General features: G+C 40.6%; 1 protein-coding gene across 3 annotated transcripts in view; it reads right to left on the bottom strand.

Moving 5' to 3' along the window:
- Positions 1-25,028, bottom strand: part of BRD1 (bromodomain containing 1) — a 106,161-nt gene that overhangs the window by 39,387 nt on the left and 41,746 nt on the right. For 2 of the 3 annotated variants that reach the window (XM_073619722.1, XM_073619721.1), the window contains exon 8: positions 17,408-17,902. In XM_073619722.1, coding sequence (XP_073475823.1) covers positions 17,408-17,902 — 495 coding nt within the window. Of the gene's footprint in view, positions 1-14,375; positions 17,197-17,407; positions 17,903-25,028 lie in introns of those variants that run through there. The other variant, XM_073619723.1, reaches the window with a different exon arrangement.

Here is a 25,028-nt window from a genome sequence, read left to right on the forward strand (position 1 = left end):
TATTGCAATGACCGCCATTTTATTCTCTAGGGTGTTAGAAAAAAAACAATATATAATGTTTGGGGGTTCTAAGTAATTTTCTAGCAAAAAAAAACTGTTTTAAACATGTAAACACCTAAAATCCAAAACAAGGCTGGTCCTTAAGTGGTTAAAAGGGACAGGGGCTTTTTTTTTTTTTTTTTTATGGTTACAACCACTAATTCTTTTAGAACACAATTTTACTGGAGGTACTGTTAACTGCTTTCAGGAGAGTGTGGAGTTCCCTGAGCACATCTGGGGAGGAATAGAAAGCTATTGCAGCCCAGTTAAAGGGCAAGGCGCCTTTATATACATGATCAAGGTGAGCAGCTAGTATAATAGGTGGTTGATTACACTGGGTGTACACAATAATGAATCATTGAAAATTGTTTTTAGACACCAAGTACCTTTGGAGTATATCAACTGAACTGTGGATTGGACGTTTGTACATATTCTATTTTATTCACATTTATATAAAGCACTTTACATTTTGGTAATTTTAGTTTGAATGATTTTTGATACATGTTAATGCATGTTATTTGTTTGCACATGATTTTATAGAATTTCACTCTAAACCATTAGGTCATATTGCACTGAAGCTGGGTTTGCACATTAAAATGAAAAGTATGGGCTTGTGGACTGAGAAAGGCTGGTGTCCCAATACTTTTGGTAATATAGTGTTAGAGATATATATCACATACACACAGCTTTAAACCAAAAGTTCTATTGATTTTTTTTTTGAGACGTGTTGCTGTCATCAATTTCAAAATCAACATTTTTTTTTATTGTACATTTTCTCAGATATGCTTTCTATTATAAATAAAATATGGGTTTATGATATTTGCAAATCATTGCATTCTGTTTTTATGTGGATTTTACACAGCGTCCCAACTTTTTTGGAATTGGGGGTTGTAACTGGTAAGTTGTGTAACTAAAAAGAAGCTTATATCCAATGGTCCATATGTGAAAATAACTTCTACTAAAGATGAGACATTTAAAGTATATACACACACAGTTACAAATATTCAGTGTATATACATATGCTGGCCAACAGAAGAAGACTTTAAAAAATTCATACTGACCTTGGTGCTGCATCTGTTCCACACTGGCTCTAGGACAAAGAACTGAGTGGCCAAAAACAACTGATTGCTCGGTTCTCAGTCTTCAGTAAGCAGAGCCAGTGACGTCCCCCCTCCCTCCCTAGTTCAACTGGCCAGTCTAAATTGAAGAACCTGCATTTTGACTGCAAGTATTTGAGAGTAGCTTTTTCATCTAAAAAGATGTGTTCCAACACCATCAGATGAGGGAAAAAGAACACGTTTCTTTATATTAAAAAAAAAAACAAAAAAAAAAAAAAAACAAAAAAAAAACAAAAAAAAAAAAAAAAAGCAAACACGGATGCTATTCTCTCGCAGAAGGATGCATTCATTGGCTGTGTAATGGCATATTTTTCACTTTAAGGGCCCATTCACACCTGAGCTTGGCGTTTTCCAGGCAGAAAATCGTGCAATTTTATGGCGGTTTTTACCACGATCTTGTGCAGGGCAAAAGGTCACCAATGTAAAAAGCAGAAAAACGCCCAAATCTGCCCGATTTGCGCAACAAAAGAGGGTCCAGAACTTGTTTGAGCTTCAGGCGTAGGGCTTCAGGCGTTTGAGTGGAGATGTGAACCATCTCCATAAAGAATAATTGATTTTTTTCCCCTCCAGTGTTTTGTAGCTTGAGGCTTCAAGCTACAAAACGCTCAGGTGTGAATGGGCCCTAAGGGGCTAAGGGAATGGGCCCTTAAACAGAAGAGACATTTAACATTCAAGTTTGAAGAACCTGCACTTTGACTACAAGTATATTAGAGTAGCTTTTTTCTGACATTAACCTCAACCCCAAATGATTTCAACTAAAAACACCAGATGAGGTAAAAAGAATATATATATAAAACAAAGCAAACACGGATGCTTTTCTCTTGCAGAAGGATACATTGGGTATGTAATGGCATATTTTTCACTTTAGGATTCCAGTGCTAAAACAGACACTTCTCTTAGTAACAGGCAATATGTCATTTTAAACATTCGAAATCTTTGCTATAAACAGGTAGAAGCAGATAAATTTACGTAAAAAGGCAGAAAAAAGGTAAATGCCACTCTTTAAAACAGAAAAGACATTTAACATTCAAGTTTGAGTACAGGCAGTAATAAAATATTTTTCTTTGAGGAAATAAAGTTTAAAAGGCTAAGAAATAAGGAAAAAGGGAAGAAGAAAAAAGGCATTGAAGGGCGAGAATTCTTTCATAAAAATCTATTCTATAAATGAACAGGCTTGTTATTTGTCCTATTTTTCCCCATGCACCCACACGCACGAAAAACTTGAATTGTAGCTTTTATTTATTTTAAACTGCAGATATAGAAAAATAAAGTTTAAAAATACTACCTCCTGTCATGAGGCTTTGTATAGCAACCCAACTACGGTATACTCCAAAATGTTTTCTTTTTTTATCAACCTCAATATACACTACATGTTTGTTAAACTTATAGATTTTGAATCATTTAACCATTCCTGTTGTGTCACAGAGGTATTCACAGTTCATACTATGTCAAAAATAATGGCTAGGTGAAAGGGATAATGGAAAGGAAAATGTGTTTAGTGTTTTCTTCTTCATGGTTGCATATCAAATACGTAAGGCAAGACTGAATAAAATGCCAATAGTAGAAGATAAAACCATTGTTTTCTTCCAAAACTGTAGACTGCAAATCTAGCGAGGTAGGTGGACATTCAGGTAAAAAGGTTATTCTTCAAATATTGCTAATTGTTGCTCCAATTGAAGCGGTTATGGAAATTATTCAGATAGCAAGACATAATCCTCTGACCACCCAAATTCATGTGTAACAATAACATTTTCAAGAGCGGTTTTAATTTTTAATGTTGAAGAGAATTGTCTGCAGGGAGTTCTCTAACAATTCTTATTCCTGTTTCCAGTCATATACTGGTCCTCCTAAAATAGACCATTGATGTTTTCACTTAAAGATGGTATTTGATATATTCCTCAAGTGCAAACTGGCTTTTACTGGCAATGGAATCAACTCTTTTTTTCTGTTAAGGAAAAAATAAAAATAAAAAAACAAAACAAACAAAAAAAACCAAAAAAGCAAGAAACTCAGCATTTCTCTTTAACAAGCAGCATTATTTAATAAATGCAAAGGTCCCCAACCTGTGGCTCATCAGCGACATACATCAGTTGCTTCTTATGGGAGTCACAGTACCTTCTATGAAGAAGGTACACAACAATCCAATATGTATTCTATATTTTTTTAACATTAAAATTTGACTGTTTTTCTAGTATTAAAGAATGGCTTGTCATCTTTAAATTTGAATGTGACTCACAAGCCAAAAATTTTGGGACCTCTGCTTCAATGCATAATTTACAAGTTAAGGAAAAAAATAATGCTCAACAGAAACTAAAATTTATTGCCGAACATATATAAAACCGTAAACATAAAAAGCAACTACAAAAAAAAAAAAAAAATATATATACACACACACAGGGCCGATTTTCTAAATCTGGAGTGTGCAAAATCTGGTGCAGCTGTGCTTGGTAACCAATCGGCTTTTAACTTCAGCTTGTCATTTAAGCTTAGACAGAAAAAAAAAAAAAAAAAATGAAAAAAACGGAAGCCGATTGGTTTCTATGCACAGCTGCACCAGATTTTGCACATTCCAGTTTTAGTAAAATCAATCCCTGTGTGAAAAAATAAAAATAACCCAATGTTTCTGTCACATATTTAATTACAGATGTATAAAAAGAGCTGATTGCTGCCCGGAAAGCAAGGCAGATACCCAACAACACTTATTTGTTGCTCACAGGAATACAACTGGCCCTCTTAATTCCCACTTGAAAAGGAATGCGAGTTACAAAAAAAAAAAAAAAAAAAAAAAAATACAAAAATACAAAAATAAAAATAAATAAATATTAAAATTAAAATGTCTGCACACCTCAGACCTATGCAACAAGCCACTCCAATACACACCAATACAATAGAAAGCGTACAATACTGAGCATCAAAGACAGCAGCAGGTGCTTTAAACTATTTCTTCTTTCTTGTAATCTTCAGCACAATGTAGCTTGCATCCTAAAAAAAGGAATTTGACAGAAAGCACAATATGATGTGCAATATTTCATGTAAAGAGTGATCCTTCTGAAGCAGATTGAAATTGTGGCTGGAGAAAGGGTCACACTTAACCTAAACCATGACATCTTTGAATGCATTTCTGGTCACATTGCTCTAACAATGCATGCTATATGGTGCAGAAGTTTACAATAAAGATGATGAACATGTTACTGCTATTGTGAAGTTCCTTAATGCCCTTCGTTAGGAAGTTAACCTTTACTTTTTAAAAGTGACCAATAACCCAAGTCTGGAAGGGTTTTATAAACTAGTATGAATGAGGTGATTGTAGCCGTATTTAGTACTTCTGGGACCTTTAGGCTAGGTTCACACTAGCTGCGGCTCGCAGCAGGGGGTCCGATGCTTCCCTGTACTCAGTTTCAGGTACGAATAAGGTCCAAATTTTTGCCTGAATTTGGACCTAAAAACATAGCCAAAGACACACAGGACCCTTTTCCAGTGCACACCGCAGCCACCCCAGAGGTGTGTGAATCGGCTCCATTGAGAGCCGGTCAGTCTCCTGTAATGTGAATTGGATGTGGCGAAATCCACATCCAATTCACATAAGTGTGAACTCAGCCTTAAGAAGAGGAAATACCCCGAAAGCTTGTCCCGAAACATTGTATATGTTAGTGCAAATAAAGTATCAGGCAGTACTCAAATCGTTTGTCAAACAAATATCCAAGTCACATTCACGCCTAGGTTCAGCAAATTTCACTGAACTGAGCATAACTAGTCTTCATAGAACGATTCCAATACAGGTTTACCTATGGTTCCACCAATCCTGCATGCTTAGCCCTACAGTAACAGGTTCTCAGCTGGTATTCCCGCTATTTACTACTAAACAAATTGCCTACTCTAATGTACAAACTTTTAAACTGGAAAGTAATTGCACTGAAAAAAAAAAAACTTGAAAAAAAAAAAAAAAATGGGGGTGTGCATGCCCTCGCACCAATGGCCAATAAGAGAAAAAAAACAAACAAACTGACAGACTCACCCAGGACAGAGGCCTTTGGAGGGGACTGAATGCTCGCCTCTTGCCTACAGACTATGGGCCCTGGCATTTGAGGGAGCTACAAGCATTTAGGAAGATATTCTGTTATGTAAAGATAAAGGACATTATTAAAAAGGCCATGATGGTCTCTGCCGTTTGGGGTGAGGCTGTATTCCAAAGTTCTATTGTGTCTGTCTGCCTTGGATATTATGGTACGTGTATGTAGATTAGCTGTGAGATTGGTGGGGGCGAATTCCTCTCAGCTCTCACAGCTGATTGGACAGTCTACCCCGCCCGGAATGCAAAGGTAGGGGGATTGTCCACAGCATTACCTGTGTTTTTAATATACAGTCCATGTTCAGCAACCAAATGAGTATTGTCTTGATTGTGGTTGGAATATCTGATATCTATATTCAGACTGGAAGGAAGCGGTATATGACAAAAGCACTCAAGCGGAGTGTGGGACATTTGGTTATATTGGTGGCAAGCAGTGGGAGCTTCCTGCAGTCTGGGACATCTAAACCTCCACCTGGATCCAAGGTCCGGCTAGATAGCAGGAGAGGAGGAAAGGTACAGATACCAGCCGCCATGGAAAAGATTCAGAAGGAGGTTGCGAGAGATGCAGATACAGCATAGAGGACCAGTATCAGAGCAGGTCCTGCTGGGATGGTATGATTCTATCTGCTGGGAACTCTGGAAGGAAGCGCTAGCCCATGAGCAGCAACACCAGGGAAAAATTCTCTCCTTCCAGGAAAGGTACTGGTCGCAGTACGAAGTGCGAATGGTGTTTTTGGGGGAACAACCGCATAAGGAATAGGAAGCAGAGTTAACCAGGCTGGTCCAGGTGGAGATGTGGTTGGACGAGAGCTACAGAGCCCTCCGCTGGTATGTAGCCCAAGTATGCCCATGGACAGCGGACGACACACCAACAGAAGGCTTCGGCTACGGCTATTAGAGAGGCTGTCACGGAACCCTGACTTCGGGAGTGATTTGGAGTGGCGTTTGGAAGAAATCTCTGAATACAGAGAACGGCTGCTGAATGTCTGAGAAGTTCCCTGGGCACTGGAAAATTTAGAGTTTCTAGCCAATCAGGAATGGGAGCTGGAGATGATTGCCTACAGACAGCAGGTAGATTCTGCGCAGCAGCAGGTCTGGGCTCCCTTTGCCTGGGACTATCAGGAAATACCAGCTGACAACTGAAATCCTGGCTGAAGAGTCGGCAATGTGGCAGAGTAACAGTGTGCTTTGCCAACCTGCCCCCGCAGCTATGGACGTGGAGGTCTTATGGCGGATGCAACAAGTGCTGACTTGACCTTGATGATCCATTTCTGCATGGGATGATCAGATGAGGTAACGGAAGAGGAAGCAGCCGGCTCACCTCCCCAATGGCAACTACACAGTTTGGGAGTGGAGGAATCCTGCCTCCTACCCCAACGGTTAGCCGAAGCGGATGATGTGGAGTCCCCAGCAGAAGTGCTGGCAATAGGGCAGAGCGCCGCTGGCCTCTGCCTAGCACCTACAGTGTCTCTACCGCTTCTGGAAGCTGGGGCGATCGTCCCTTCTTCCCAACAGCAGACCGAGCCCCGGATGGTAAAAACCACCCAGCTGAAGTGCTGGCAGCCGGACAGAGTCAATGACCTCTGCCCCACACCTACTGAGGTCAACTATTCCTTGCAGCCAAGAACGGAGATCATGCGGACAGACCATGTGAGTTCACTCTGCCTGACTAACGCATGTCCAGACCAGGTGGAGGTCTGGGATCTTATTATTAGACTTTTGATGGGGGGGGAAAAAAAAAAAATGTGACACACCTGGGACAGAGGCTTTTGGAGGGGACTGAATGCTAGCCTATTGCCTACCGACTATGGGCCCTGCCATTTGGTGGGGGCGAATTCCTCCAACAGCTCTCACTCCTGATTGGACAGTCTACCCTGCCCGGAATGCAAAGGTGGGGGGATCGTCCAGAGTATTACCTGCGTTTTCAATAAACAGTCCATGTTCAGAAACCAAACGAGTATTGTCTTGATTGTGGTTGTTCGGTTGGAATATTTGATATCTATATTCAGACTGGGAGGAAGCGGTATATTACAAAAGCACTCAGAGTGTGGGACGTTTCGTTACATCAACCTTTGAGTGTACGTGTATACACACACTTATAGGGTGGAAAGTATGTTGATTCTGTAGGAGAGCAAAAGGTGGAAGGATACGCCAATTGTACTAATCTGCTAATCTTTTTTAGCCTATCCCTATAATACAGGAGTATCAGATAGTCACTATCTACAAGGAGACCTCCCCCTCTCAAACTATTTCACTGGCCAATTACTGTGGTATGGTGTCATGTTACACCCCAAGGTAAAAGTGAAAAAATAGGTGCAAAAATAACATAACTAGCCTACAGACTAAACCCATGGTACCTGGACAATAGCTCTTTTAAGTACTTCGGTGCCTTGATGACTTGCATGTATAATCTAATGTAGATGCGATTCCTCAGATAGCCAATGTACATGTTGCCGACTTGGATTTGCGAAACCTCATCTGTAATGTATGCCTGTAATGTTGTATGGCGCACCAAGAATGTTCAGCTTTTCGCTGTATGTCCTTGCACCTTGCCCTTGACTGACTAAATAAAAAATTTGTAAAAAAAAAACAAAAAAAAAAAAAAAAAAAAAAAACACCAACTTAACTCTAAATGTTTCACTAAATGAGCTTTGTCAGGAGTACCAAATAGTGCACCAAATCAAAATAAGACAAATATATACATATAAGGTCCATTGTTTGCGAGAGGGAGGTCTCCATGTACATAATGACCATCTGATAATCCTATATTATAGGGAACGGCTAAAGATTAGTACTATTGGCGTATCCTTACAACCTTTTGCTCTCCCCTACAGAATATGCTTTCCATTAGTGTATACACGTACACTCACTTGCTTTTTCTTTTTCATGAAATATTTCATAATCAAAAGGTTCATTTTCTCTCTCTTATTGGCCATTGGTGAGTGGGCATGCGTACCCTTGTTTCTAGTTTTTTTAGTATTCCTGCTATTTACTGAACTCTGAGCCCCCCTAAAATTCAGAGAACTCTAGAACAAAACTAACTTAGACCCGGTCACTGAGGCGCTAATCAATCAAGGGACAAAAGACAAACTATTGTAGGCTAATACAGCACAAGGAAAAAAAAATGTTCATCCTATTCTTAAATTTTAGAATAGAAATAAAACTGACAAAATTGCTCTATTTCTAAAGTTGCATTATCCACTGCAGTTTAAGAAGTACCATAGCAGCAGCTGAATTGTGAAGGGTACAGATATGATATAGAACACGCACACATTAGGACAAAAACCCAGCTCTGGTATCTATCCTTACCATGCTTATTTAAACATTTAGCAGTGCTTCATTACTGAATAGCTGCAGTAATTTGCTTTTCATCTCCCAGTTTTCCAAACTGTATGGGTCCCTCACCTGTACATAAACATCTAATGAAAGTTTTTAATATGAAAAAATCTGTACTCATCTAAAAATTATGCAGCCATTTGTAACCATTTTTGTGGTTACACGCTGCAGATCAATTGTTACCATTAAAGCATGTGCAAAAGTATTCATTACTTGTGGCCGAATTACAAAAATGTCAAACTCCAGAGCTCCTGTATCCATATATAGCCATCCCTTCCATACTCTGTCAAGAGTATTTTCCCCATTTTAAAATCAGGCTCCTTTCACATTAGCGTGTCTCCAAAATCACATGGATTTCCAGTGCGACTTAGGAGCACGACAATTAGATCCAGAAACTGACACACACTGCCCAGAAAGATAAACACGGAAGGACACTACTTCAAGGAATTCTGAATTCGAGAACTGCAGTAATGGCGACAGTCTCATTTCCCTCTCCTGGCCAGATGAATACTGTTGGATGCCATTTTACAAATCAGTTTAGCACAAAAATTTGCTTAGACTTGGTGCCATGCTGCTGTTCTCGTACTGAACACTATAGTACCTTGTAAAATACTGTATTTATTGGTGTATAACACTCACTTTTTCACCACGGAAATCCGGTGCAAATAGCGTGTGCGTGTTATACGCCAATACTTTAATTTGGCTGCCTGGGAGGGGACAGCAAGGGGGGCAGGGCGAGCCCCATCAGATTACATACAGTGAGAATCTGTTTAGTTGGCGGCCTCTGTAATAGGAAGTCCCATCTCCTGGGCCGCCATTGGACCACTGTTCTGGCTATCATAGGAGATTCTCACTGTATGTAATGTGTCGGCACTTGTCCCGCCCCCCTCCCTGTCCCCTTTAGGCTGCAGATGGGCATCGATCAGGCTGCACTGAAGGCAATGGTGAGGCTGCATTGATGGCACTTGTGAGGCTGCAGATAGAGATAGGCATTGATGGCAATGGTGAGGCTGCAGATGGGTACTGACCCTTATTTTGCTTCAAAGTTCCTTATTTAAAATTTAAGTTTTTTTCCTGAAACTTCCCTCTTAAAATGAATGTGCGTGTTATACGCCTGTGCGTGTTATACGCCGATAAATACGGTATTTTGTTTTGGCCATGTCCCTTTGAAAAATAATTAAAAGTTTCTCAAAAATGTCCAAAATACTACAAAGTTCTTTGATTTGGAGCAGCAGGGCGAGTACTGTGCTGACCAAATATGAACAGCTTGATGACAGACTGTAAAAAGGAACGTAGGTCATAGGCACTTATCAAGAGTGCTGACTATTGCTTAAACCAAAAGATAAAGAGAATTCTATTGGGACCTTGTAGGTAAAAACTTTGCCTGCCTGACCCGTTCCTCTATTAGAAACCACATAAGATCTTCTATCAAATGAAAGGCACTCTGAACGGTGGACAAGCAGATGAATGAAAGGCCCTGTGCTCCATTTACAAAGCACTTTTCATTTAACCCCTTGCAGCACCAGAAACTTACCACTGTGGGCAAGCGTGGGGGGATTCAACTAGGACAGCCAACACCAGCACACAAGGGACACGCCCTTTAAATGCAAACTTGAGAGAAATAAAAAAAAAAAAAATAAGCAGAACTGGAAGGGCCAGTGTCAAGAAGCTTTTGCACCCCTCAAAGCAGCCAATCTCCTTATACAAGTCTATAGGAATGCAAAAAGTAGCAGAAGTTGGGTCAATGCATTTGCAATGAGTTCTGACTTATCTCAAGGGACTCAAAATGCAAACCCAACCAGAAAGTTACTGATCGCTGCCACAACACTCAGTGTCACTAGACCACTGCAGTCGCCAACTGTGTCCTTGATCGCCACCGCATCAGTACAGTGTCAGACAGTGCAGCCAGCACCAGTGTTTCTGATCACCACCACACCAGTGCGATGTTTCCTCTGTACTGACCCTGGCCTGTTTACAGACCACATTTCTGCCTGCCACCTGGGCCAATCCTTTGCCTGTTTGACGATCACGCTTCTGCCTGACCTGACTCAAATGCACATCCCACATTACTTACTGGGACACCAGTTCTAGCCTTCCCCTTTTGGTAACTGCACTCCTGGAAGCACAAGAACCCATTTATTCACCCTTTGTTCAGCCTCCTGTACTTCCTGGCCAGTGAACGTAGCATTCACGTATCAGTAGACGAAGCATGCTAGGCTTATAGGAATGGGGGCTGCTATCTGTGATGCTACACTATATTCCTTGACCACTCATTCAGAAGCAAGCATACCACACTGTTTTTTGATGCACTGTTAGTTGATATTTGTGAGACAAGATAACAATGTCCGGTAGTACAGAACAGGGTGGATTTGCTTTAAATCAAGTCAATTTAAATCACTAGTAAAAAGACTTGATTTAAAATCATAATTTTTAAAGAGCCACCGTCATCTCTGTCCCACAGTGGCTCCTCCTCTGACCAGCTGTTCACTCACAGTCTCACTCACGGAGACGGCTGGTGATGTGGCAGTGACAACAAGGTGAGGGATGTAGCGGCAGCAGGTGAGTGGATGCCCACTAACAGGCGTTGCCATGATGGATCTGAAATGACAGGTGCTCTATAAATGTAAGGACTTCTTCTTGCTGGTAGTTAAAATCTTTAATATTTGCAAACAAAAGGAAGGTTTCCTATTTAGAATAATAAGCTGTCAGGTTAGTAAAACAGATACCAGAACTGATTCAATCACAGTTTGTAGTGTACATAGATTTGCAAAACAATAGGATAAAGGAATATTCCTGAACTTTGTTTTATCTCATGGATACTGTGAAATTGTGTGAATGCATCGATGCAGTGCGTGTTCTCAGCTTGCAGGGCTTGGATTCATTGAATGAGCTTACCAAAAATGTAAATGTTGCAGAATATACAGCCTCATGCTACATAACTAAGCTTCATTTCATGCTGAATAAACTAAATTATTAATGCATCTTAAATAGAGAAGAAAAAAAAAATAAAAAAAAACAAAAAAAAAAAAAAAAAACTCTTTCGATAGATTTTCACTCCAAAAGCATTTTTTATTAAAATAAATTTGATAAAAATCAAAAAAAAAAAAAAAAAAAAAAAGTTTTTATGTTTTTTACATTATTAATTTATATCCACCCTGGTACATAATCAGTCCTAATATTTAAAACGTCTCACTAATGGTATCCCCATACTCCAGAGGAGAATGTGTTCTGTTCAGAATTTATCATATTCATCTGGCGAGATAAATATCCACGCCTTGGCAGAGCCTTGTTAAGACCAAAACTTAGGGGCGGTTTTTGGTTTCCTGGACCCTGCCCTGTATTACACTGCTACACATCACTCAGGTTGTAGACTGGTGTCGACATGGCAATCTGAAACTTTGGGTAGCGCTGGAACAGGGGCCTGGGAAAACTCATGTTACCCATTTGACTACCAAACTCGTTGACTGGCCCCTCTTGCAGAAATGAAGATGTTCTTTGGTCTATCCTCATTGAGCAGTTTTCCCTCCCCAGCGACACCGCTCATTGGTCATTCGAGCTTCACACACAGCCCCATTGATCCAACTTTTTTGCAAGCCCCACAGGAACTCCTGAGAGTCTCAGTTTTTGATGTCCTCTGGCTGATCCCCACCGAGACCTTGCTTTTTGGACGAGCCCCTCTTGTATTAGATAACTGGAGGGCTATTCAGCTATTTCACTTTGTCTTGCTGCCCAAACCTGCGCTCTTCTTTTGGGGAACTTTTTTGGGCAAGGGCCTGATCTTGAGGTCCCTCTCTACATCTTACAAATCTGTTAGATCTCCATGCTGCTGTGGACCCTCCTTTCTTGGCAAAGTAGGAGAAGGATTTACGAGTTCCTTTTACCAAACCCCAAAAAGGAACGCACACTTTTCTTTGTGCAGAAATTCTCTCTGTAGCAAGTATCGAGGGACCATATACAAAATTATTATGCGCTGTTATAGAAACCCATCAGTCCTGGAGAAGCGACGCCCTCAAACTGATGGCTGTTGGCGTTGTAGCCTACATCCAGGTACCATCTTACATATTTTGGGAATGCCCCAAGCTCCAAACTTTTTGGCATCCAGTTCAACTCATACATTAATTTACGGACATTTCCCTACACGATCCCCCAGCTGCAGTCTCATTTAACATTACTCCTTTATCAAGGAAGCAATCTCAAATTTCGTCTCAAACATATAAACACTGCGTGGGCTTGCATCCCATGCCTATGGAAGCAAAAGTCTGCACCAACGGTAGACCAATGGCTCGCAAGAGAGAAAGATATCGAACAAACAAAAGATCTGATCTCTGCTCTTCGGGACAAGTCAGAGGAACATAAGACCAGGTAATTGCCTGCGATTTCCGCTACCTAACTGGCACTGGTGACTCCGGCTCCCAGGGGGCGACACCACCTCCCTATCCCCCTCTACCCAGTTTCTCCAAACCCTTTTTGTCCCCCCCTGTTTTATTCTCCCCCCCCCTTTTTTTTATTTTTTTTTTTTTTTTTTACTTATCTTTCGCTTATACTGAACTAAAAACTGGAGTGCACAGACCCTAGTTGTATACCCCATATACTATACTAGACTTCCTTCTGTTAAATCGGCAGAAGTTAGAGGGTTTTTCCCCTCAAGCAAGATTGATTCCAGCACAGCCCGACCAGAGGGTTCCTTACATTTATGTACAATTGTTATGTCATTTTCGTTGCTACTTGTCTATACCTTAATCTTCTGTGGTATATCTGTATTGGTTGTGCTTAAAACGCTTAATACAGACTGTATGCTATGTGAAGTTAACATTTTATTGTATCTGTTACACAACTTTAAATAAAAAAATTACCAAACAAAAAAAAAACCAAACATTACATTTTTATATTTGCTTTCTGAATGAAAATTAAATCTTCAAGACACACCATGCCTTTTAAAAATAACTTGGGGTGTTAATTCTCCAAAATGTGGTAATTTTGTGGGCGTTTCTACTGTCCCGGCGATAGTCAGGAAATTAGATATGCAATTCATGCCCTCACGAAAGCCTGACAGTGCTCCTTGAATGTTGGGCCCCTCTATGCAGCTAGGCTCAGAAAAAGCCTTGGGAGGAATAGCCAAATGTGTTTTGGGGTGTAATTCCCAAGTATGCCCACGCTGTTAGCAATATCTTATTAATTTACAACTTTTGTGTAAAAAGCACATATTTTCATTTTCCATAAAATTAGGTCATTTTGTGGGTGTTTTTGCTGTCTTGGCTCACCAGGGCCTCCAAGAATGTGCTAGGTAGCCTGAAAATTAGATTAACTTGAAAACTTAAAGGTGCACCTTAGATTCTGGGCTCCTTTATGCGGCTAGGCTGCAAGAAAGTCTCACATATGTGGTTATCCTCATACTCGGGAGGAATAGCAGAGTGTGTTGGGGTGTAATTCCAAGTAAGCCTATGCTATGTGTAAGAAACATTGTATAAATGTTTGTTCCCAAAACAATGAAAAAAAAAAAAAAAGAAAATCTTTAAAAGAGTCACTGTGCCTCTAGTTAAATATGTTGGAGGTCCTATTTTACAAATTATAGTCATTTTTGTAGAAGTTTCTCGTTCAGGGCCTCAAGGAGAGTGCGATAGGTAGTCAGGAAATAAGGTGCATTATTTATGTCCCTTGCCTGAAGATGCTCTTGGATTTTGGGCCCCTCTATACATCTAGGCAGCAAAAATGTCACATGTGGTATCTCCATATTCAGGAGGAGCAGAAGAATGTTTTGGGATGTAACTATGTCTTTGCCATAAGTGAGAAATAACTTGTTAAAAATGACAAAATTTATGAAAAAAAACAAATTTTATTTACTTTCTTTATTTTCCAAAAAAGAAAGTGGCGAAAATTACAACTTCAAAAAACTTACAATGATTCTTAATACCATGTAGTGTCTACTTTCTCAAAAATTTATAATTTTGGGGGTTCTTACTGTCCTGGCATTTCTAGGGCCTCAAGAAAAGATAGGCAGTGAGAACATCAGGGTTTCAGAGATTCAAATTTCCACACAGGAAATTTGTTAAACAAGTTAACGTAGCAGAATACATTTTGCCCTAAATTTATGAAGACTATTTATTTGCAGAAAAAGTTTTATAGCAGAAACCAAAAGAAAAAGGGAAACAATGTTTTTTCCAAATTTTGTGTCCGTTTTCCAATCTATTTATAAAAAAATTAAAAAAACTAGTGGCGATTAAATACCACCAAGAAAGCTATGTCTCAAAAATGACATATAATTCATTTGAGTACAGTGTTGCATGACCAATTGTTAGTCAAAAGTATCAGTGCTGAAAACTAAAAAAAAATGGCCTGGACAGGTAGGCACATCAATATGTCAGTCTTCAAGCAGTTAAACTACAACACAATATTAGTGTGCCACTTACACACTTAGTTTTTATTATATCTCCATTATTACATTTCCAATAACCTTATTAGGTTTGCACAGGTTTTGTTGAAACTAGCAAAAAGCACCTTTCTGGCTTTATATGCTACAGCCAGACTCCGCTCTACATACTCTATCAATAGTTTGGATATAGACATGACTCGATGCATGAAATGGTAAAGGAAAACAAAAAAAAAACTACTTAGGCAACTGTGTTGCAGATAATTTCTTTTTTGTTACAATATTTTGAATATGGAAAGTTTTAGAAGAGCATACCCTCCTAAATGCTGCAACATAAAAAGGATATACAGTACAGCATATAGCTAACAGTGTAAGCAGCACAACCCACACAACCTAGTTATAAGGCAAATTGCTCATGTCAGACCAGCACAACATGGAAAAACAATTAGTTTAACTCCTATGGGTTATTTTACTTTAGTTCCTGGTACTGTTTTGCTAACTAAGACCAAAAAGCATTAGAATAAAAAAGTCAATATAAGTATTCGATGCATTAAAGCAGGGTTCCACCCAAATTTTGAACAATATCTGTATGTATTCTCTTCCTTGCCTAGATGCTGACATGCCGTTTAAAAAAATTTAAATCGCCGTAATTACCTTTTATTTTTCTATTCTTTGCACTTCCTGGTTCTCCTCCCGTGGGAGTAGGCGTCTTTCTAGCCTCTCCTAGACTCCTGGGAGCTAGTCTCAGGCTTCCCAGGATGCCACTGAGCATGTGCGGGAACGAGCGGTGAATGCTGGGAGCACAGCATTCACCACATCCAGGAAATAAATGCTTGTGGGCTTCAAATGCCCACAATGAAGATAGAAACCGCCTGCAGTGAATATAAGTTATTCTTTCCGATGAAATCTGACACAGGCGGACATATTACACACAATATGTGAGTATGTAATGCTGAGAAGAAAAGTTTGTGAATGAACTCAAAAAAAAAAAAAAAAAAAAAAAAACGACAGATAGGTGGACCCCCCCTTTAAACACTACATTGTGGCCTTGTTAGGAATTTATATTCATTTACATTTACATGCCTAGCTGCAAATTGATTGGGCATAAAGTGGAGCCTCAAAATCCCACAAAAAGTAATGTTTGGTAAATGCCATTGTCAATATAGCCAAACTAATCAGCATGCAGGAAGGCATCTCTTGGTATCCAAATGCGCCGACAGTCCTGTGTCACCTACCTACTTTCTGTATGCTTGCAGCATTATCACATAGGAAAGGTAATTAAGATCAAGTCTCGGTTCACACTGGTGCAACATGAGACCTGACTTGTGAGAGCACAAGTCGCATGAAACATCAAATTAAATGTTTATCTACGAGAGCCATCTTAACTGATCCGACACAAGTCGCTCCGACTTTTCAAAAGGTTCCTGCACTACTTTGGTCCGACCTTAAATGACTTATTTGTATATCCCTGGGCTCATGTTTATGTGGCACACACACACAGGAAAGCAGGAATGCAAGGATTCCTGGATTATATACCATCTGGCTAAGGAAGTGACAATATATGACACGTCACACCAATACTATAGAAAGGATTTTTCAAAAATCCCCTGGTGCAAATAGTCATGTAGGTTTCAAATAAAATGGGGATTTAGATAATGATTTTTACTTGCCATAGCTTATTTTCAGCAGGGAGAGTTATATATGCAAAAAAAACAATGATCATGTAAAACTACACATGCACTATAGCATATTGAATTGCACTTTTAGAGATGGTTTTCACTGGGAACTTTTATCACTGTTTAAAGAACTCCAGGAATGAGATTAGTTTAAACACTTACTTTGGGCCATCATGGCTCCAACGAATTATCCAGATGAAACCTCTGTGTGGCCAATGGTGAAACTGTAATTCATTGTTGTAGCCAATGCTACACAGAGTAAGCGCTGTCCTTTTCCAGTGGGTGCTCCAGCGATTTCCTTGTGCACTAAATATACAACATCAATCACTCACACACCTCCACTACTCAGGAGAAACCTTTTCTTCTTTTCCTTCAATGAATTCAAGGCATTCTCTGATGGACCAAGTTGGCATGGAGGGGCAGGTGACATCATGGTCGTCTCAGCCAACCAGAGATTGGCACACAGAGGTGGCATATGGATAATCGGTTTGAGCCAAGATGGCCCAGTGTGTTTAATCCCATTCCTGGATTACATCTCTAAATTTCCTCTGAAACAGTATTGTATTTGCCTGGAGTTCAAATAAAGGACTCCTGTAAAGGAACAAGTGAATAATGAAGAAAAAAAAGCATGGATGCAAAATGAAACACTGCAACAAGCAAGCAGATCTAAAATACAAAATTATTCTAAATGGCAACATGGTACATACATAATAGAGGATAATAAAAGGTCTAAAAAAACAATTATAACTGGTATTCTAGCAAGTATGATATGTTTATGGGAGAAGCAAATGAATGTATTTACCTGTATCCAAACGTTTTACAGGGGACTCGTCATCAAGCTCTGACTCTCCACATGAGCTCCTTGACCTTTTTCTTGGTTGCAGGAGTGTTTCCAACCTTGGGAGGACTACAGACAAAAAGGTTTTGGTCCCTAGCTGTGGTGATGTTGGTTGGGTTTCATTGTTCTTTGCAGGCTTTTGGGGGCTTACACTTTTAGATTTGCGGAAGAGAATAGATGTACGTCTGTTTACATCAGCTGATGATTCCGCAACTTCAGAATCTGTCGAATCACTGAGATTACTGTCCTTAAGTAAATGTTCTGAACTGTGTCCATTTAATACTTCATCCTGAACAGAAGCGCTATGTAATTCATTATCAAAAGTGACTCGTTTGTATAGCTTACTCTGCTCTGGATTGAGTTCTATTGGTTTGAGGGTTGGTGGTTCTGAATTAGTCTCCGAGTTTGAAGGCAGAGGTAATGCATCGGATGGTTCAAGTTTAGGGGGAGATTTATCTCCTGAAAAAATTATAAAAGTGGCGTTTTTGAAAGCTGTATAAAATTATACAAGTTTTCTTATAAAACAAAATTAATCTATTAAAATCTCAAAAACACAAAGTTAAACAGGTACATAACAGTAAAAACAAATTAAACAAAAAAAAGCTACATTTAAAGTTTAATTACTACTTCTATTTTTATAAAAATTTTGACTAATTAAATCAAGGATTTCTTTAAAATAGCCTCTCTCCCCACACCGGGTGATCAAATCTACATAAAATTTGAATCTGTAGCAATAATTAAAGAACTATGGACATCTACTTGCTTAAAGCAAAGTTCCAGTCGATTTTGTGTTATTAAAAGTCAGTAGCTACAAAAAGAGTGTAGCTGCTGACTTTTAATAAACACACACTTACCTGTCCCCCACGATCCAGCCGCCCGAACTCTCGGTTCTCGGTCTTGCCTCTCCCCAGCATCACAAGTGTGGGCACCTGGCTGTGACAGCTTGAAGCTTTACAGCCGGGTGGGCACTGCTCGTGCACGAGTCACGCTGCACCACCTCAATGGCCGGGCAATCTTCTGGGACCTGTGACATGTCCCAGAAGATTGCAGGGAGGAAGGGGGAGAGAAGAGCTTCCGCTCGAGTCGCCTAGGTGGCCCGAGCAGAAGTGGGAGCTGGGTACCTGACAAAACTAAAAACTTTTGAGAAGAGGGAGGGGTGGTCACAAATGACCAAAAGTTGTGCTAAAGCATAGGCAAAAATCCATAGCGCACACTCTAGCCATCACTCTAGAAATAAGCAATCGAAAGCAACACTTTTTAAAGTCTGGAATTCTGCATTTTGAGTGAGTGTTTTGGGATTATATGCGATTACCTACTACACTTCAGAAAGGTCAACATACGCCTGTCAGGTGCCTTAAAATCATATTTCCACTGTTGTAGCCCAATTGGGATAACACCTACTTTGCTTCAGTTGCATGTTCTTTTTAAATATTTGAGATATGCTAAGTTAATAATTGCCGCTTAGCATTTTAAATTCTCTTCTGTGATAATTCCAACACTGGACAAAACCCTACTTAAAAAAGGAGAAGGTCACTTTTGTAAAAAAATAAAACGCACATATTTGTCTTTTAAATAGTGTTAAAGTGGTTATACACCCTGTACAACCACATTTACCTACAGGTAAGCCTATATTAAGGCTTACCTGAAGGTGCTGGAAATCTCTCCTAAACCCCCACAGTTTAGGAGATATTTACAATAAAGCTGCGCGCCAATGTCTACGGCGCATGCGCACTTTAGAAAGGGCAGATCGTGCCGTTTCTAAAGGGGGTCATGCCGTGTCTGACGGCTCACGCGACTCTGGGCAGTCACAGAGCCGAAGTTCCTGGCCCTGGAAGGAAGAGGGCTGAAGATGGACGCTCGCTACTAGTGGGGACAGTGGTGACATTGCAGGCTTCGGTTTCAGGTAAGTGACACATAATGGGCTACTATGCGATTCATAGTAGCCCATTATGCTTTACCTTTGCAGGGAAATAAAGAGGAAGTAAAACCCATCAGGGTTTGCTTACTCTTTAATGTACAGCATAATATAAAACTCTCTATGTATAGCTGTAATTAAACAGCATATGAGCATGAGGCTGCCATGTATGCTCATCACACATGCATTCTTTGCTCCTTGTCCACTTAGGTCATGTTCATTTAATCTCTGTACAATATTTATGCACACTTTGTGGCTAAGAATTTATCTCTGGGGTTGTTGATTGGGTAGATGCTATAGTTACGCCTCAAAGTATTTAAGGCAACATTTTTCTTTCAGTTTAGTGATGTGGAAGTGTTAAAACCGGTCAGGTTTTTATTGCTGTCCTTTGCTAAGGAAATTCACACCCAATTTTCACTGGTTAGGATTGTCAGCAGGACACAAAACGATGCCCCTTCCAAAGTTTGACTACTCTCACCAGAACAAGAATAGAAAGGAAATCTTTCAATAGGGTCACCATGTTACAGTAACAACTGTAAGGCCTCATGCACACGAGACGCTGTTAAAAGAGTGTTCAGAGGCAGTTGGACACACTTCAACTGCCCCTGAACCCATTCAATGTTATCCTATGTGTCCATGTACACAGTCTTGTTTTTTGGCGTTTTTAGGCAGTTGTGTTTAACATCGTTTTTCCAGAAGCAAAAAATGGGTTCAGACGCAAAAGTTTTCCACGTTTCAGACGCCAAACGCGGCTAAACGCCGGTACCGCGTATAGCTGCGTTTAAGTGTTTTTAAAGGAACATTTTATGACCAGACTTTGAGGCCCCACATCTCGGGGCCACTTGGTGCTAGGAACTCCAACCCCAATTTGGTGTGCAAACACAGTGGAACTAGTACTACAATATATCCAAATGTGGCATTCCTAGCACCAAGTGGCCTTGAGATATGGGGCCCCAAAGTCCGGTCAGAAAATGTCATTCTCTGCTGCAGAAGTGTTTGACATTTTGCAACTCGACTTTGGGGCCCCATATCTCGGGGCCACTTGGTGCTAGGTACCCCAAATTTGGTGTGCTAACACAGTTGGACTAACACTAAGTGGCCCCGAGATATGGGGCCCCAAAGTCAGGTCGGAAAATGTAATTCTCTGCAGACACTCCAAGACGCAAACGCGATAAAACACGGCTAAACGTGGCATGCAAACGCGGCTAAACGGGCGTTTCTAAACGCCGGTTTCAGCTTTTAAAAACGTGTTCAGCAGTTTTTGCACCGGCGTCTTGTGTGTATATATATATATATATATATATATATATATATATATATATATATAAATAAAGTTTGGAATGAGCAACCACTCCTCTTAATGTCACGGCTTTATTAGTAAGGGTATGCACAGATCTAGAATGCCTTGAGCACAGACTCAAATGATTCATGATGTGTGGTTTAGGAAATCAATTCATCTGAAAGTGCAGCCCCCCCAAACTAAAGCAAGACTATTATAATGGACTATATTTAAGGGTCTATGCACATTGGGCATAAAACGTTGCTTCTACAGGAGTTTTGTGCTTTGCCTGTAGAAGCATTAGGGTAATATAAGGCAAAAAAGGGTAAGCATGTTAAATTATAACATCTAGTGAAGGTATTTTTGTTAATAAGCTGTATAAAAAAAGCAAACAAAAAACACTCCATGAAATAAACTCAAATACATTTGTTCTTAGAGATCCATTACATATCTTAATTTTGCACAAGATTTAGATTGAATTTTTTGCACAAGTTGTTAGATCCCATGCTATATCAAAAATTATTGCTCCCTCTACCTCCCCTTCAGAAAGAAAGCCACTTTGGTATTTTAGTCAAAACAGTAACCCAAAAAAAAAATTTTTTTAAATAAATATATCTACTATAAAAACTACTTAAAATATAAAATACACAAATCCCCAGGAGGCCAAATTTAACATCACACAAGGAACAATTGGCAAAAAAAAAAAAAAAAAACACACAGGCGTTCCAAAAGCAAGCAACCCCCTCGACAAAGAAAAAAATTTTAGGTTCAATAAAATTAGCTAATTAAGACAAAGGGGAGACAAACTTATATGCAAAACACTTCTCAATGTCTTCTCAGGTTGAAGAGTACACCATATGGCCCCCATTCATTGAGCGAACAAAAACATGCAAACGAACAACTGTCTGGCATGGGAATCATGTTATGTAAGAACAAAGGACACAATGCACTTTTGTAAAACACTTCATGAGATGTTTTGGGACACCGAAAATAAATGACACAGACATGTCTTCTGATCCTATAAATGCGGATTTTAAAGGAAACCCTTTAGGCGCCTTTCACACGGACGGCTATTCTGCCGCAGTTAAAAGCATGTTTTTTTTCCTGTGGAGTTCAAGACTCCAGGCACCACGATCAGCTGCATTTGCACAGTGCGATTAGCTGCGGCCGCGTTTGGCTGCGGTTTGCCATTTCCATGGCAACTCAACAGGGTGCCGACTCGCACTGTTTGGTATGAACCTTGAGGGGGAACTCCACGCCAAATTTTAAATAAAAAAAAAAATGGGGCGGGGTTCCCCCCAGGGGCATACCAGGCCCTTCGGTCTGGTATGGATTTTAAGAGGAACCCCTACGCCGAAAAAACGGCGTGGGGTCCCCCCCAATATCCATACCAGACCCTTATCCGAGCACACAGCCTGGTCGGTCAGGAAAGAGGGTGGGGACGGGCGAGCCCACCCCCGAGCCGTACCAGGCCGTGTGCCCTCAACATGGGGGGGTGGGTGCTTTAGGCGCCCCCCCTCACCCCAAAGGACCTTGTCCCCATGTTGATGAGGAGCTGTTAGACAGCTCCGGGGGTCTTCTTCCGGCTTCGGGGGTTTTCTTCAGACTTTGGGGGTCTCTCCGGTTCTTCTCCGCGCTCTCCGGGTCTTCTGCTCTTTTGCCGCTCTTTTGCTATAGCGGAGGAGCCCGGTCTGCTGCCTTCTTCCCTCTTCTCCTCTTCTGATGTTGACACAACGCTCTCTCTGGCTGAGAAGAGGGAAGAAGGAAGAAGGCAGAAGGCAGCAGACCGGGCTCCTCCGAGCCCGGCAGAAGACCTGGAGAGTGCGGAGAAGAACCGGAGAGACCCCCGGAGCGGTCTAATAAATTACTTTAAAAATCTGTGTAGTTTTTTTTTATTGACACTTTTGCCCTAGGTGAATGGGTAGGGGTACCATGTACCCCATACTCATTCACATAGGGTGGGGGGCCGGGATCTGGGGGCCCCTTTATTAAAAGGGGGCTCCCGGATTCTGATAAGCCCCCCGCCCGCAGACTCCGACAACCAACGGCCAGGGTTGTCGGGAAGAGGCCCTTGTCCTCATCAACATGGGGACAAGGTGCTTTGAGGTGGGGGGCCGCAGGGTGCCCCCTCCCCCAAAGCACCCACCCCCCATGTTGAGGGCATGCGGCCTGGTATGGCTCAGGAGGGGGGGGAGCGCTCACCCGTCCCCACCACTTTTCCTGACCGACCGGGCTGCGTGCTCGGATAAGGGTCTGGAATGGATTTTGGGGGGACCCCACGCCGTTTTTTCGGCGTAGGGGTTCCTCTTAAAATCCATACCAGACCGAAGGGCCTGGTATGCCCCTGGGGGGGAACCCACGCCATTTTTTTTTTTATTTAAAATTTGGCGTGGAGCTCCCCCTCAAGATTCATACCGAACAGTGCCGGGCATTGGCGGGGATCCGAGTCGGATCCCCGTGCTTGTCGCTTATTGGGAAAGGAAAAATAATTTTTCCTTTCCAGATGAGCAGCTCGGCGCTGTTATCCGCAGCTGACACAGTGCACTGCGATTACCTGCTGTTATGTGCGGATAGCTGTGCTAAATCGCTCCTGGACACAGTCAATTCTATTTTTTCTATCCGCACAGAACCGCATGTATCTAATTCGCAGCTAAACGCAGTGTGTGAATGGGGCCGTAGGAAAGCATTGTGTGCTTTTAGCTGCGGTAGAAAATTAGAAAATCCGCAGCTAAAAGCACCATTCTATCCGTCCGTGTGAAAGGGGCCTTACTGAAAGGGGAAAAAAAAAAAAGTCTCTGCTGCTAAAACAAAATGGAAACACTTACATTCCTAATGCTGTGACATATGCCCAACAACCCTTTTACAGACTGGCACAATTTTTGTTTCCATATACAGTATATTAATTGATATGCCTTTAGGGAGCACACCAAATAAAGGACCATTTAAAGTGGAACTTTAGTCACAAAATGAAGGCTTATTATTAATTTAGGCTGGCCTATTTTGCAGGTATAGCCATGTACAACATTAAAAATAAGTGCCTATACAGTTTAAAATCCAGTAATACACGGTCTCACCCAGCTCTGCACATGCTCAGTTGCTGTCGTTTTTTGGCACAGTGCTGAAAATGTAGAGGCCAATCCGCCGACAGCCTAAAGATTTACTGCTGCTCAGGGCTTCAGCAAAATGACAGCCTCCAGCATGAAGAAACTGGAACAATGCTGGAGGCCATTTACAGCACACACTCATTTTGGTAGCATAATTATTAATGTAGGATTATATGTTCCTTGCTAAACAATATTAAGTTATGGGTAAAGTTTCACTATGGATCCTGAGAAACTACCTTCTACCAGTCTGTGCATCTAATATTTCCAGAGTAAAATATTACTGAGCATCCCAAAAAGTTTAACACACAAGCTGGTGACAAAAAAAAAAAAAAAAAAAACTTCCACCTAATATAATTAGGCAGATAAGTCTGTAATAGTAAACAAGTGCTTATATAGCGCTGTCAATTTATGCAAAGAGTATATTTTCTCAGAGATAGATATATATATATATATATATATATATATATATATATATATTTTATTTTTTACATTCACTTCGGTCTCTGCCCTCAAAGAGCTTACAATCTAAGGTTGCTAACTTGCTACCTCATACATACATACTAGGGGCCAATTTAATACCCGGAAGAAACTCATGCAGGCACAGGGGGAACATGCAAACTCAAGGCAGGTAGTGCCGTGGTTGGGTTTAGAACCAGCAACCGTAGAGTTTAGGCATTTCCAGTGAAGTGAACAGCTAAAGTTAAAGTTTTTGGCCTATATCGTGTTCAGCAGTATGCCTTGGCTCTGTACTTGCTGTCTACCACTGGATACTGTGTGAAGACAGAAGACCTGCTCTAGTGAGTTGAATGCACCTTTTGGACATGTAAAAACGCATGTAAAGGTTTCAGTGAAAGTGTAGTTAAAAATGCCTTTAAACATAAATACATTACTAAACTACTTCCTAAAGCTGGTATGAAGAGTTTACCTTAACAAGAAGCACTCACTGAACATCAAAAAATATCCTCTGATGTTCTCTATTTAACAGTTAAGAGCCTATATAGCAATTTTACAATCCAGCACTTTCAGAATAGCTGGGTTAATAGAAACTCCAAAGTACGATACTACAAGTTAAAATCTTGCGAGGACACAACACTTATACAGTTTAGAAAGCTAAAGTTTATAGCAATTGTAAATGTAATTTTTTCCTCTAAAATAACAAACATGTTATACTTACCTGCTCTGTACAATAGTTTTGCACAGACTCACTAAATCAAAGCTGGCAGGATCCAGCGATAATCTCATGTATATGGGTGCTTTAAATTTAGCTGGCATAGACATGTCACTATG

This window comes from Aquarana catesbeiana, linkage group LG03, assembly GCF_042186555.1.
Source record: "Aquarana catesbeiana isolate 2022-GZ linkage group LG03, ASM4218655v1, whole genome shotgun sequence".
Classification (NCBI taxonomy): Eukaryota; Metazoa; Chordata; class Amphibia; order Anura; family Ranidae; genus Aquarana; species Aquarana catesbeiana.